Source organism: Seriola lalandi, unplaced genomic scaffold (assembly GCF_002814215.2).
Source record: "Seriola lalandi dorsalis isolate HSWRI2012SDOR001 ecotype SW California unplaced genomic scaffold, Sedor1 jcf7180002054245, whole genome shotgun sequence".
NCBI lineage: Eukaryota > Metazoa > Chordata > Actinopteri > Carangiformes > Carangidae > Seriola > Seriola lalandi.
This window is the reverse complement of record NW_019524798.1, coordinates 336,485-352,126: the sequence shown is the minus strand read 5'-3', so window position 1 is coordinate 352,126 and position 15,642 is coordinate 336,485. Positions and strand designations below refer to the sequence as shown.

Here is a 15,642-nt window from a genome sequence, read left to right as displayed (position 1 = left end):
ATAATCTTGTCAGCTACATCACAAATCATGGCGAACTCATTAGACAAGGTGATGTTCTAACTTTGGCAAGCAACTCGATGCTCATGGATGGTCCTGAACTGGGTGTGGCAGCCGGTTTAAAAAAGTATTTCCTTATAAATCAGATTAGTCGTTATAGAAGGCTTATGACTGCAATGAAGATCACGAGTCCCTCTCTGTCTCTGTTCCAAAACCTTTCAAAGGTTCATCATCAACACACTTGCCTTACTTGAAACATCTGCTAGCAAAGTGTTTTACAGGGGCGTCTTACCATCGTCTGAGAGGCTGCTCTGTCAGTGGTATGCTCCGCAGAGCCGCTCCCAGCAGCATGAGGAAGGCAGAGAGGAGAAGGGATGCCCGCAAACCTGGAAGACACAAGATATGGTCATGAAAGTGGAAAAAAAAGAAAAAAAGGAAAAGAAATTATTTTATTACTTCCTGCTAATTAATATTTTTATTCTCAATTAATCTACTGTTTGTTTTGACTAGAAGTATAAGAAAATTGTCTGACCAGCAGTTCAATGACTAAACAAGCAGAGAAAAGCAGCAAATGTTCATGTAACAGAAGCTGGAGCCAGCAAACATTTGGTATTTTCTATTTGGTAAATTACCTAAACTATTAATTGATTACATAATACAACAGTCCATCAATAACGCTGACCTTCATGAAGGTTATGAAGGTCCAAAATGACCATGCAGCTGTTTTAAAGTCTGTATTATTAGTAGTATTAGTTTTGGCTTGGTGTATCTAATAAAGTGGCAACTCAGTTTATATGGCCAATAAGAACACTACAGGAATCCCAAAGCTTCCTGTTTGATATCATTTGTTACAGCAATAGTACAGACAGACCTTTATCTGTCAGTTTGGAAGTGTCTATTCTCAGTTTCACCCACATGATGTCAATATAAGGAAACTCTCTCTCCACTTCCCTGTTTCTGAAGCTTTGGCTACCACGCTATAATTACCACTCCATTGTCAAACATTTCTGGGGAGGCATTGTACCTCATCGATCCCTGATGCGAAACCGGTCACGTGCCGAATATGGGCCTATGGTGCACTTTAGGAATGTGTCTTGCTAAATACTCTTAAACTTAATATCTTTAGACTTTGGATTATTATTAGTTGAATTAAACAAAACATAAAAATTCAAGAAAATAATCTACAGATTAATCCATAATTGAAGTAATAATTAGTTCCAACCGTAATTAGAATAGACAGACGTTTTAAATGCCTTGGATATCTTTCAAAATACCTGTAGCAGCATATAAATAGGGGAAGGAAATGAGCAGTGCCTTCCCCTCTCACTTTAACCAGTGTTTAGGGGTCCTCCAATGATGCATATGAAAACCCTAAAACACCTCAGACTTTAGTTGCATTAGATAGATGTCACAATGACTGAGTGTAACCATGCAAGTGTAAAACAGGGAATTGTCTAAACTAACCAGTCTTGAAACAGTCAATTAATCAGGTAGTAGATAACAGTTTTGGTGACTGATTACAGTCATTTATAAAGCAAAAGCTTTCTCTTTCCATATATGAGAATTTGCTGTTTTTCTGTAAATTGAATATCTTTAAATTGTGAAGTGTCACATAAACAAAACGAACAATTAGTCAACTTCAACTCTTACTTGTGATTCTTTTCTATTTTAGACATTTTATAAACGGGATGATGAATGGGGAAAAAACTGCAATGCAATGGACACAGAGACTCTGTATTTCCATCATAGGTTATTCAAGTGACAAGTAACAAAAACTGTAATCAGTTAATTAAATTGTATTTTGCCGGCATTCTATTATAATAATGCTACAGAAATCTTGTACTTTCTGTGATGCAGGTGGGCTAATATTGCATAGAGTCTTGCATTTGTATTTACACACAAAGAAAAGTAGAGCATTTGTATTTACACAAAAATATTTCACATACACGAAAGGGCGGAAACCTCGAGCGGCCCTGGAGGCCAGCTGCTGTGAGCAGGAATTACAAGCTTTGAAAACCTCACAGTTAAATGGGAGGATCAGCTTTGCCTGACACATTCTGCACTATCAGCGCATATGTATGTCATACCCTAAGCACATTACGAGTGCTCTGTGACCGCATCACATATGACTTGGTGTTAAGACTCTAGCCTCTCTTGGATGCCAACTACCGTGTTGTTGATCATCCACATTTTCTGCCCTCGGGGAGAGGGAACTCTCAGAGGAAAGCCAAGCTTTTTCCCCCACTGACAAGACAGAGAGTGTGTATTATAGACAACAGTTTAAGCTTGTTGCAGCCTGTGGATGTTACGTAGGTTTTTTTTAAACAAGGTCACACCATGGCTTAACACAATTTGTGAGCGCTGAATGAGCTGCCCTAACTCAATATATGACTCAGAGGCAGACATAGCTGAACGCTGGGTCTAAAGCAGGGCAATAACTTCACAGGTCTGTTGGGGAATCTACAGCTGGATTATTTTACTTTATACAGTCTTGTCAGTAATAAGTTTCTACCACTCACTGCGCTCAGAAGATATGATATGACAATCTGTGTTTAAATTACGCAAACAAAACACCCCTGACCTCTAATTGCTGATGAATCAGAATCACAAGATGAGTTATGTAATTTCTTGGCAAGATTTGGCTTGTGGTCTTCAATTCATCCTGGTTACTGGGATGTTGTTACTGTTTTTGTCACCTGACAGTTCAGCACAGACAGTAAATACGACGTGTCAGTCAGGTGATGTGGAGGAACTGGTTAGGTGGCAGGCGTCTGATTCAGCGGCTAAAGTCAAGAGGGCTCCTTCAGGCTCCCTTGACATCACTCAAAGGCACTTTACAAAATATTCTGGTGTCTTGTGAATTTGAACCCTCTTGAAAGAGAGAAGTCTTAAAAGCCCTTCAGAAGTTTCTAGTCCCACATCAGCACTTTTTAGCTTTCAAACAGGTTCAACTCATCTACATGGAAAACTGAACACAGGAAAACCCTTCTGCACAGACCAATGTTGATTTAAAAAAGTTAAAGGGGTATCGATCGTTTTTTCTGCCAACATGTTATATGATGAAGCCCATTAATACAAAAGTCAACCAAAGATGCATGAAAGTGATACCTGTACACCTGCACACAAAGACCAAGTCAACTTATCAAGCAAAAATACCAAATATTTCTTCTTCTTTTCAAAGTTTTTTTCTGTTTCAAATTTAACTTGTTGAATATATGTGGGTATTAAACATTTAGTTGGACAAAGCCAGTCATCTGAAGATATCACATTAGGCTCTGGGAACTGTGATGTGCATTTTTCACAATTTATAGACCTAATAAGATGAAAATACCTCAGTCGCTCATTCTGAAAATGGTCGATGACAATGATCATTTTCTGCAAAGCTGTCTAAAACTCATACAAATTTTCAGACTAAATAAAAGTGTCAGCCAATTTATGAGGAAATATCCAGTAATGGTATCAGCTAACAAACAGGATAGTATTTGTCGCTCCACTGTTACTTCAGTTACTTTAAAAACAGTTGATTAGTTTATCAAATATTGACAGACACGGACAGACATGAAATCTACTACCAGTTTATGAAATCACAGGTATTCTAAATTTAAGTGGCCCTATCTTAATACTATGGAGTCAACATTTGTGATAACAGTTATCAAAACACTTTAGGTCACCAGGGTGAATATCTTTATCAGTGACAAAATACCTCGAATTCCCAGGCCACAGAATGATATGACAATACTTATTTATTTACCAGAGAAGCCTCTTCTGTGTAGGATCCATGTCAAGTAACTACACTAAACTTCTCAGTGATATATCAACAAGACAAACATGTCATGAGTTATCTAAGACTTGTGGGTGATAACAGAGGGGTCGGGTGAAAAAGAGAGGTCAAAAAGCCACAATGTTAAAATAGGACACAGTGTACCAGATTAGAAGAGCTCACCTTTTTTGTCCAATAACCACATAAACAGCAGCCAAGGGACGAACCCCACTGGGCCCCACAGAACCAGAACTGCGATGTCGGACTTGGTGAAGCCGAAAGCGTGAACGGCCGAGTTCTGGATGGGACCCCAGAAGTTCCACACCATCCCCTGCATTAACCCCAGCAGGGAAAACAGGGTCAGAACCAGCCATCTTCTCCCGTACACTCTGCTGTTTACTGGCTGAATGTTTGCCTCCGCATGAGAAGGGGCAAGAAGCGGCTCCCGTTCGGCCTCGGTGCTCGGACGGGCACCCATCGTCGCTGTCTTCTTTTCAGTTCAGTTAAAATTCCGGTTAAAACCCCTGTGTGGTAACGGGAAAAAGGACGTCTCACCGGGCTTCTGTCGACCACACAAAACAAAAACAGCCGTTAGCTCCCCTTTCTGTCACTTAACTTTACTGCGCATGCCCAAACGGAAGCGGTTCGGAACGTGGAAACTGATGTTATGGGGCTGCCATTTTGGCTCGTCTGGAGCATTAGCTTGAGCAGGGCTGTTGCAGCGTCGGCAGATCCCAAATGGAGTAGATTCACACTAAAGTGTTCCAGATGTAAACAGAAACCGTACACTGTCACGTGAGCTTTGTTTACTTCCGCCCGTACCTCAACTACACGTGTAGTGCAAGGTGAGTCCCCTTTTTTCCCAGAGATCCCTCTATTTCCGCGAAGCTTGAAAACGTTAGCTTTCTTGGGATATCTTTTCACAAAAAGAGGCTAGCTGATAGCATCGCCTCACTATTTGAAGGGAGTTTAAGGGAGTTGTGTGATAAATCAAGTTCCTCACTCAGAACGATGAAACCAAGTTGCCCCTTCTGTCACGTAAAGATAGTTAGCCACATTATCTGAATGTGTAATGACATTAAAGTGGTTTATGGTGAGGTACTAGCTCGATCGGGTGAGAATGGTATGACAAAAAATGTGTTTGTTTGTTTTCTAGAGGACAAAGGCCATTTAAAATGGTTAACAGTTAACTACAAGTTACGTGGATGTGTATTAAAGAAAGTTAACTTAGCTACGGCTGCAACTAACGATGATTTTCTTCATCATCGCTAAATCTTCTATCATCCATAAATGTTTTATGGATGATACGGCTGATCTGTGATGATGACACATTTTCTACACTGCTGATCTCGTCACATTCACCTCTTCACTCTCTGCCTGAACCCGCCCGAGCCTGCTGTTGAATGCAGGGAGTGACATTTGGGTTGTTAGTGAAATGACACAGCACTGAGGCAGGAACAAATTGCAGTACACACAAAACAGCAGGTTTTTTTTAGCATGCATAAAGTTTTACAATCTTGTTCACTTTTATCCTGCAGAAGATATCTTAGTTATCAGTCACTGGTACAGTATAATCTCTGTGAATGGCGAGGATAATGTAACACCACAACTGAAATACCATTTATTTATCAGCTAATCTCTATCTACATCTTCTTTGTTGCAACAGTGTGCTCTTCAGGCCATGGCTGCCACCCCCATTCAACCCTTCAGCACAGAGGAGACCCAGAGGATTCTGCAACACCTGCAGCAGCCGGCAGTCTTCATGAACATGACCAGGGGCTGGCCTGTTCTCCACTGGACTGCAGAGCACCTGTCTGCCTGCCTTGGTGAAAAACTGATCCGGTTCAGACTCGGGAGAAAAGGAGACGTGAACAGTAAGCTGTACCTAAGATTGATCTCGACAGATCTGGGTTGAAATAATTCCTGTGTAATTAATCACTTGGATTGAACATGCGGAATAAAACAAGACTTCTGTGCCCCAAAAAGATTCAATTGAAATGAATTTCTTCACAGCACACTCTTATAGGAAATGCAAGTCATTTCAATTCAACACTATCAGAATAATTTTTAATTTATCAAATTCAATATGGTAAATTAATAAGCTTTTTCTGTTTTTGTGTTCCTGATCACATCAATGCGCTCTTACAGGAACGCCCTGAACACACTCACACAGTTACACACATTAACACCTGGAAGCTGCCCAGTACAACCACAGTCTGACCTGCTGGACACTGAGCAGCTCCACTGGAGCAGTTGGTGGTTAAGAGCCTTGCTCAAGGGCACAATAGTAGTGTTGATGAAGATTTGGATAAGATCTAAATACTCAGTTCTGTATTTTCACCCAATTTTCTGTGATCACATAATAATTGCCTGCAGTCTTGTGTAGTTTATGCTCTGACAAGTGATAATTTACAGGTTAGACTGTACTTAGCAGGACCCGATGAAGAGGCTGTTTTAATGATCTGATTTAAAATGTCATGTAAGCAAAACACAAAGCAATGAGGATTTTTGCCTATGAGCATCTGGTGTATTTTGTCGTCAGTGTGGCTCTAAAACAGCCACAATAATGAATCCTCCTGTGATAAATAACAGCGCGCAAGTCTTCTAATAAAAGCTAGCTAATTAGATTTCTAAATCATCTTTTTCAGCTGCAACAGCTGACAGGCTGACACGAGGGCATTACTCATTATAAGTGCCGTCACTCAGCTATCAACACACGTTGTTTACTAAAACAAAGGCAAAAGCGAATCACCACAGCTGTGATTTATTTTTCTCATAAAAGTGGGTAAAACAAAATTGCATGCCTCTGTGACGATGCATAGTGCAGCTACATGAATTGCATTTCTTTTAGCACAGATCAGTTCAATTGTTTTTTACGTAAACTATTATGATCAAGTGATGATTCGCTTTCTTGCTCATTTTCTTGCTATTTTCTCCCATTCTCATAGCACCTCTGTTCGAAACCCAGTGTTCCTATGTGGAGGCCAAACTGGTGCACTTTCTCAGCTGGACCCAGGGTCAGTCTGGGACAGATGTTGGGCCTTTTTCTGAATTCTCCTCCTCAGAGTATTGGGCTTATGCCGACTACAAATACATCGCCATCCTGTTTCAAGATCAGCCTTCCATGTTTGAGGTAATATGGCCTCTGCTTACATACACACATGTTAACGTTTTAATGTACACCTGTGGGACACTTTGGCCTTGGAGGTGCTACTCCTTGTGTCTTTTGGTCTGTACCAGACTCAGTCTTACAATCCTGACAAATTACACATTGTTTGAAAGTCTCCCGATTCTACCTGTGAAAAACATTTTAGGATCCTCACAACATCGCAAGAGCTGTTTACACAGTATTGGTTCAGACTTGTAGCTATTGCTCAGAAGTGTTCACACAAACAGTGCTTCTACAGGCCTTATATTCCCCTTTCTATGCCAAAAAATTTTTTACCATGTTTGCCTTACAGTACAGTACATCTTACAATTGAACCAGTCGTTAATTGTGTTTTAAGGGTCAGCAGCAAGCAATAATACAAGATGAAACAAAAGTTTGGGCCTGTGGTGAAGAAAGTTTTGACAATTTAGGTCGGTCCCTGGCTGTATGAATGAATTAAAGTAGTGTATTTTTGATAACATGGAGGTTCTTAAATAATCAAGATAAAATATATGACCAAAAACGTATGTGGACACATGAACTTTACACTCTTGATGTAACCTGGATGTGCTCCCATTCAGCCACAATGGGAAACTGGGCAGACGATTTCTTTATTAAACTTGCTTTGTGTATAAGGGCCTTGTGTTGACGTAGAAAAGATATGAATCACCATGAAAAAAGCAGAACAAAAAAGTATGTGGACACTGATGGCTGTACACATTGGCCATATGGTGTATATCCTATGGAAAATAATCTTCCCAACCCATTATTACATCTGGTAAGGAGGTTATGATTTCACCCACGTCTGTTTATTTGTCAGCAGGGTTATGCAAGAAGTACTGGACTGATTTGCACCTTACTTGGTGGAGGGATGGGGCATTGGCCAGGGAGGAACCCATTAATTTTGGGGCAGATCTGGATAATTTACTGTGAATTTGAATTTTTCTCTCTGAAGTCTGGGGTATAATGTTTGACATTGGCCTTGGCGGAGGTCTGCGCTCTTTTAGTGCCCTTGTAGTTTTTCATTTCATTTTCTTTCAATTTTTAAAAACAGGTCTAAATTTCAAATTAGGACTGACTGCATCTAACAATGCAGTGAGACAGCACTGTTAAATGATAGAACAAAAGCAGAACAGCAAATCTGGTCCTGACGTTGAAATAGTTGAGAATACTAGACTTCAGGTGAGAGCATAATGTGCATTTACCAGTGACCACTCAGGATCAGATATGTTGCCAAACTAAAACAAATAAAGAGAATCCAGGGTCAACTTAAACGCGTGGTTTTTATTAGTGTTTTCATTATATAAATATGTCCATGTATGTCAACAGCTTAATTGTTTGTGTTCTCAGAATGAACAAACACTTTCACATCCTGGTGGAGCTGGTCATGTATGACTTATATGAAAAGTATATAATCACATACAGTCTAAGCAAACAAGAAGAGAGAGAAATGTTATGAATACCAAATTTTATTTGAGATGACAATAAACACAATTAGAAGTTTTTTTTTCTTAAGGCTTAATTTAAGAAATATTATTCACATACTGTTACTGTCTAATCGGGTTGCAACAGCTTCAGCTTATCAACAAATTAAAAATTAAATGGGGGGAAGAAAAAAAATGAAAGAGCCAAAATAGTGTCTTTTTTTCTTAGAATTTTCAATGTTTTGACATTTTCAATTAAAATGTTAAGCTTTTCCCTCTAACGACTTTATTATTAGCTGCTATTCTTGTCCTGTGGTAAGTAAAAGCATAAAAGTGCCATCCGTTCTCGAGCCGCTGCCACACGTTCGTTTCATTTTATCTCAGTGATAAATTTTTATTGGGCATGCACCTGCAATTATTACCTGCTGACATTCATGCTTTTGAGACAGGCAGACGTGGGCTATTTTTCAGGATAAATGATGCTGGGGAAAAGGCTGCCTGAGAGCTAGATTGACCAGTCTGTCATTTACAGCTGTCTGCATACATCGTAATGACTTGCATGATTGCTACACCTCTGTGGCCTGACAGGATATGACTGACAGGACATTTTTTCTTGAAAGATGACAAATATTGTCATTTGGTTTCTCTACACAGAGACCTCCGCTGGTCACCTATAATAGGCGTAAGTAGCTGATGAGGTGGGGCTACATCTTTGAGCTTAAAGCCGTGTTGTGACAGCTGTGAAAATGTGAGCTGTGTTTCCATGTCATGTTTTTTATCACATCCAAAAAAAAAAATGAGACTTGTGATTTAAAAATCAATTGTTGTTAATATTTTCACATTATTTTCGATTGATAATTGTCATAAAGTGGTGTGTGTAAGTGTGTATGCGTTTGTGTTGCAGGATGTAAAGTGGTCCGACTTTGGTTTTGAGGGACGTAATGGGAGAGAGAGCACCTTATGGATCGGCACAGAGGGGGCCAACACACCATGCCACCTGGACTCGTATGGCTGCAACCTGGTGCTGCAGGTCCAAGGACGGTAAGACGGATCATCAAGCTAAACCTAGATGCCAAATCCTTTGGTACTATTTTCTACTTATCCCACTACACAACATAATGGGCATGTGAGCGTCAGAACCAGAAGAAGGTGGCCTGGTCTGATGAATCGCATTTTCTTTTACATCATGTGGATGGCCCAGCTGTGTGTGTATTGTTTACCTGGGGAGGAGATGGCAGCAGGATGCACTATGGGGAGAAGGCCCTTCATGGCAACAGTATTTCCTGATGGCAGTGGCCTCTTTCAGCAGGATAATGTTCCCTGCCACACTGCAAAAATTGTTCAAGAATGGTGTGAGGAACATGACAAAGACTTCAACAAAGGCATCTTTTTTTTTTCCAATTTTTTATTTGTATAGTGCCAATTCACAACATTTGTTATCTAAAGGCACTTTTCAAATAGAGCAGGTCTAGACCTTCTCTTTATAATAATATTTACAGAAACCCAACGATTCCCACCAAGAGCAAGCGCTAGGCAACAGTGGCAAGGAAAAAACTTCCATTTAAGAGGCAGAAACCTTGAGCAGAACCGGACTCAGGGTGGGCGGCCATCTGCCTCAGCCGGTTGGGTCGGAGCGGGAGAGAGGGAGAGAGAGAGAGAGAGAGAGAGAGAGAGAGCATCTGTGGGATGTACCAGAAAAACAAGTTTGATCCATGGAGTCCACGCATTGCAAAATCCTTGTACAGGACTTAAAGGGAACATCTACGAACATCTTGGTGCCTGATACCACAGGACACCTTCAGAGATCTTGTGAGGTCCATGCTTCAACGGGTCAGAGCTGTTTTTTCTGTTTTTGTTTCGTGGCATGAGGGGACCTGCGCAATGTTAGGCTCTTGGTTTTGGTGTCGGTCGGCGTATACCCACTGAGAGGCGTAAAAGTAAAAACTGGCATTGCCCCGTCATTCCTGTGATAATCGGTCTCTGCATTTAATAGAGACTTGTCGTAACTGAGCTGAAAGAAGGTTCAGGATTCCATACAAGCGCGGCTGTACCCCACCACGCCGATGGTGGTGTTTTTATGCCGGTTAACCACCTACCTCTTCCATAACATGAAAGGTGCAATGTAGTGTAACTGCTGACACCGAGCGCGATCTGTCCTCTGCCCCACTGAAAGAGAGTTAATTCGTCGCAGAGCTCACCAGTGCAGTAGGGGAATGGAGATAGAGGGTGAGACGCTATATGGGGCACTGTGAGTCAATAAACAAAAGAGGAAAGGTCTCTGAGTGTCTTATCTCACTCTGCTGGTCTCCCAGAGAGCAACAGTTTTATCTCGCTCCTTGTAATTGGGTCTCGGATTCTTTTGTTTGGTATTGATCTCAAAAGGGAATGAAATTCAGCACAAGCAGTTCTTTGACACTGCTGATCCATGAAAATACAACAGCGCTGATTGATTCCATGACATTTGTGACAATGGTGGGTCAGATGCACAGGAAACAATAATGGCAGTGGCTGTGTTACACAACACCCAAACTATTCATGGGGATGTCATTTGAGTTTCAGGTTAGAGACAACTGGATTCTTTTGCACTGATTAATTTTCATTGGCCCTGTCAGCTTTAATTATCCTCACAAAATGACATAATACCTTTTGGAATTGATAAAAAAAAATGCTGCTTGGATCTTTAAAACACTGTTCACTGTCACTGTAATTCATACTAACAACATCTTCTTCCTGTCATCATGATTCCTATATTTTGTGTTGTATCTAAGTCCATCACAGTTGAAACTGTTTACATAGTTTCTAGTATTTACTACGCTCTGTCAGAGTGCAATAAAAGAGTTGTTTACAGTTTTGGATAGCTGCAACTCTTGGCTTACAACAACCCACTTGGCCTGAATTTATGGCTGACTCGGTCACCACCAAACAGTTGAATGAATTTCTAACGACAGCCTTTGCCTGCTCATTAGTCATTAGCTCATTAGTGAAATCATATCTACCTGCGATGTTTCCTCTTTGCAGGAAACGCTGGCACCTCTTTCCTCCAGAGGACACGCCTAAACTCTACCCAACCCGAATCCCCTATGAGGAGTCGAGTGTCTTCAGTCAGGTGGATGTGCTCCATCCAGACCCGAGGAGGTTCCCTGATTTCCAGAGAGCCAGGGTCCACACCGTCACTCTGCAGCCAGGCCAGGTCAGAATTCTGGACGTGGTATTTTGCAAAACAAAAAGCAAAAACAAAGATCAGATTATTGGTTAAACTGGATCAGTTATGCCTCCTAAAGGATACTGATTTTTTTTGGCTTACATACATTGAATGCCAGATGATGTAATTAATTTATGACTGTGATTTGTCACAAGTGTCATCTGCTGCCAGAAAATGGACAAACGCAGAAAAAAAACATGGAAAATATAAAATCAGCTTCTCTCAAGATGTTACATTTCATTTCATGACCAAATAAGGGCGGTTTCATTCAAGTAAAATTTTGTACAATACATTCACATTCCCATCTTTTTTTTTTTTTTTTACTAAATTATATAAGAAGACCAGAGCTGAAATAATAAGCCCATTAACAGGGAAATGATTGAAAGCTATTTTTATAATTAGTGAATGTTTAAGTCATTTTTTTAAGCAAAAATGCCAAATGTTTGAATTTCCTGTTTTTCTTTGTCTTATATGATAGAGTATCACACAGATATAAAATAATAGCTATCAGGTAGATACTATTTTCTGGCATTTTGGAAACTGAACAATTAATTGAGTGAGTGAGAAAATAAATGCAGCACTAAAGAATTGTAAAAAAAAAAAAAAAAAACATAAGAAATAGTCACATTTGTAAACAGCTTTATGCCCAGCTGAAGGACAAATAATAAAGCTATAGTTTGTTCTCAGTCAATCTTGGTTAAACATTTTGTAGCTGTGTTGAACTGTGAACCCTGTGTCATGTATAATACCAGTATGGTTACGCCATGTTTTCATTTTTGTATCAAACATTGAACAAAATTACATTAAGCACCTCTTTTGTAATGAGGAAAACCACCCCTCAGTGATTTACTGAGGTTTGATGTTATGCAATACTGTAGCTCTACATTTATGTGATGAACTGCTTGTGACACAGAAGCAATAACCATAAAATATGGCTTTATGAGTCCTTAAACTCTGAACATGTAAAAGTAGACTCAACGGTGAGATTTATTTGTCGTGGTGTCCTCCATAAAAGCGTGAAGCAAGGCAACGGTCGTGACTTGGGTTCCAATTAAATCCTAGCCTGCTCAGTTATAGGGTTTCACCTTCAGCAGAATGGAGTTTTTATATTAAAGGAAGGGGAAGGTTAAGCTACATTAAAGTCGGCTGCGTCATCACTCTTGATGACTTGTCCTGGAGAGAAGTTACAGGATCACGTCTAAGCCAGTAAATCAACTGACAAATCAGTCAGGTTCCCTTCCTCTGCTCCGCTTTAGACGTGGGTGAGTTCATGGTGCCCCTAATTTTCAGAGACCTGAATCGCTGCCGGAGTGTTCCTGGGTGTATTTGGTCTACTTTGCCTTGTTTCAGATTCCAGCTGCATTGTTTTTCAAGTGTCGAAATGGTGTCAAAGCAATTAGCCATCTGTCTCTTTTCACTATCTGCTTGTGCTGGAGCTCCTGCGGTACACCAAATACCCTCCTTTCAGCTACTCCAAAACATGGCTATCGAGTGACTCTGGTGGCTGATTGCGGAGTGATGTGTAGGTCACCGTTGATGACATAACAAGCTAGTTTTGCTTGTTTTGTTGAATGAGAAGTCTGCGCAAAATACCCTAACTCTGTTTATTACCACCTTTCCTCTTTTTACTGGGTAGTTTTTTGGTGTAAACTAAGTCCTGGCTGGTCTAAGTTGATCCCACGGTCAAAAGACTTTTATCCATGGATGTTCTTTCTTAACCTTTGGGCTCAGCCTTTTAACTGTATAGGGTTCAAAGGTTATAGTTATAGGATTCCATCTAATCATAAAGAAGGAAGGAAGGAAGTTTGGTTTCCTGGCTTTCAGAGCTATAGACGCTACCTCACATTCTTTATTTAGCTAATGGAGCAGGCACAGATGTCATCCCATGACTTTAATCTGGTTCGTTAGTCATACGTTAACAAGACATAATATATAGGAGGCAGGTTGTGACCCCTGTCTTGGTTTAAGGCCGGCCTTTGGCATCAGATGTTTGATTCTTCTGGGGCCTCCAAATCAATGATCTTGATCTCCTCCAGCTGATGGTGTGGCCGGACCCGGCATTTACAAACAGTTGAAAGCTACAAGTGCACTTTTGTGCTTAGATTTTTGTCACCATAAAAGTACTTCAGCTGTTGACACAGACTGGATAGTTATGGTATCTACAGCAATCTCCTCCAAGATGGCTCCACCTCTGCAAATCAAATCAAAGGAGAGCTCATCCCTCTTGTCTTGTCAGACCACAGGCCACGAATGAATCAGGACTGCTGAGGAGGCAGGTAATCAATAAGGATTGCCCGTTTTAATAGAGTCACTTTGGTGAACTGCTGACAGTCCTTGAGGAAAGAGGTGTGTGCTGCCATCTAGTGGATGATCAGTACAGTCATGTATTCTCTCAACATTTATCACAGTGGCCTGAAGACAAAAAAAAAAAAAAGGAGGGGGAGTGGGTGACGTCTTGATACTCTTAATCCATTTAAGCTTCTAATAATGTTTTATCTTCTCTGCTCAGGTGCTTTATGTTCCCAGACACTGGTGGCACTATGTGGAGTCAGTGGATCCCGTCACCGTCAGCGTCAACTCCTGGATCGAGTTGGTAAGGAGCCCAATTTTGTCTCTTCCCTCCTCCTGAGCTATTCACCTGAAAACCTCAAACAATGAAAAGACGTTCTGTGACTTTTGCATCTCAAATAAACTTGAGGCACGTTGGCTTCCCCTCCTCTTTGCCCCCGAGGAGCCCCTGCTCCCGGATGAAGGCCCCTCTCAGCTTTGAGTAATGAACAGGTCTGACAGTAAAAGATTCCCTGTCATTATGATGAGTGTATGTGGACAGCAAGGAGTGTGTGCCGCATGAAAAAAAAGCTCCCTGCTGCCAGACAAATGTTTATTCAAGCAGCGGGTCCCTCTCCAGCTTTTCCCTGCAAGGTCACAGACAACAAACTGTGCCTGCAGCGTACACCGAGACTGCGTCTCTGTGATTCTGTGTAATTATCTTGATATGCGGCGCTCGTACTTGTTTCTGCTTGGCTCTCTGCTCCTGCACAGGAAGCGGACGATGTGGCGAGAGTTAGCGAAGCTGTGACCAAGGCTGTTGTCTGCGCTATTAAAAGTGCTCCGAGTGACGACAACGCTGACGACTGGCTCAATCCCACTGAGGTAGCAAATTAATACTTCCTCCAATTAATAGCTCCCCAATTCTTCCCTCTCGCTTGTGTTGGTGTCGCTAAGAAGAGAAAACGAACGCAGTCTTCAGCTTCTGTAAAAGATTTGCAGGTTCTTCGGTTTCAAAAACACCAAGTCTGTGTGAAACATTGTCCTCAGCTTGCAGCTCACTGTGCAGGGAATTCTGTATGAGTGTCAGATCAGAAAAACTAATCTGGTCATCGCTCATGTCAATCCTTTCATCCGTGGCGGTCTGAATTAAGCCTCAGAATCAGTTCAGTATTATCAACTAAACTTTCAGTTGAATTGCATCATCATGATATGAGCAAACTGTTTTCCTCATAATGATAATAATAATGATAATAATAATATAATACTCATGTTTTTTAAAATTTTGGTCCAATTTTTTTCATCAGGTGAAAGAGGCCTTTCATTTTGCATCACTGCTGTAAAATACAGTATAACTGACGATGAGATTCTGTGACAGAGTACTACCCACTGTACCTCCCACACCTTCTTCTCTTCCTGTGTATCAGTCGGCACAGCCGAGGCAGCTTCTGCCACTCAGAGCGGGTTTATTTATCCCACCTACAGGAGGTCACTTACTGTGTAGTCACAGTATGTGCTGCTGTATAAGAACCACAGATGTTAAGGAGAGACTAAAGCTCCAGAGATGCTTCCTGTAACTGCAAAGAGAGGAAGAGTGGGACTGAACTTTAAACGCTCTTTACTTTCTCGCTTTCTTCTACAAGCTGTTTTCTGCCAGAGGTAGATAGCCAACATATGCTGTGCTATACTGGGGCTTTAAATCAGGCGGGAGAATATTGAATGTTAGTTAAAGTTATAGAGTTCAGAAAGTTTAGAAAATGTATAAAAACTTACTAGATAAAGACTTAAAAATAATAAATAATAAAGACATTAAAGATATTAATAAAAGCTACACATGGTTCCC

The 15,642-nt window shown here is 40.8% G+C and overlaps 2 protein-coding genes across 2 annotated transcripts in view; one reads left to right on the top strand and one right to left on the bottom strand.

The window, feature by feature from the left end:
• slc49a4 (solute carrier family 49 member 4) overlaps positions 1–4,361 on the bottom strand; it is a 47,158-nt gene extending 42,797 nt beyond the window's left edge. Inside the window, exons 1-2 of the mRNA XM_023404491.2 lie at positions 3,941–4,361; positions 290–383 (exon numbers count right to left, since the gene is read on the bottom strand). Coding sequence (XP_023260259.1) covers positions 290–383; positions 3,941–4,235 — 389 coding nt within the window. The 5' untranslated portion in view covers positions 4,236–4,361. The remainder of the gene's footprint in view (positions 1–289; positions 384–3,940) is intronic.
• Positions 4,362–4,476: 115 nt separating this feature from the next.
• The window catches only part of hspbap1 (hspb associated protein 1), a 13,058-nt gene continuing 1,892 nt past the window's right edge, over positions 4,477–15,642 (top strand). Inside the window, exons 1-7 of the mRNA XM_023404489.2 lie at positions 4,477–4,602; positions 5,424–5,631; positions 6,706–6,890; positions 9,234–9,370; positions 11,348–11,519; positions 14,041–14,124; positions 14,574–14,684. Of these exons, the coding sequence (XP_023260257.1) occupies positions 5,439–5,631; positions 6,706–6,890; positions 9,234–9,370; positions 11,348–11,519; positions 14,041–14,124; positions 14,574–14,684 (882 nt within the window). The 5' untranslated portion in view covers positions 4,477–4,602; positions 5,424–5,438. The remainder of the gene's footprint in view (positions 4,603–5,423; positions 5,632–6,705; positions 6,891–9,233; positions 9,371–11,347; positions 11,520–14,040; positions 14,125–14,573; positions 14,685–15,642) is intronic.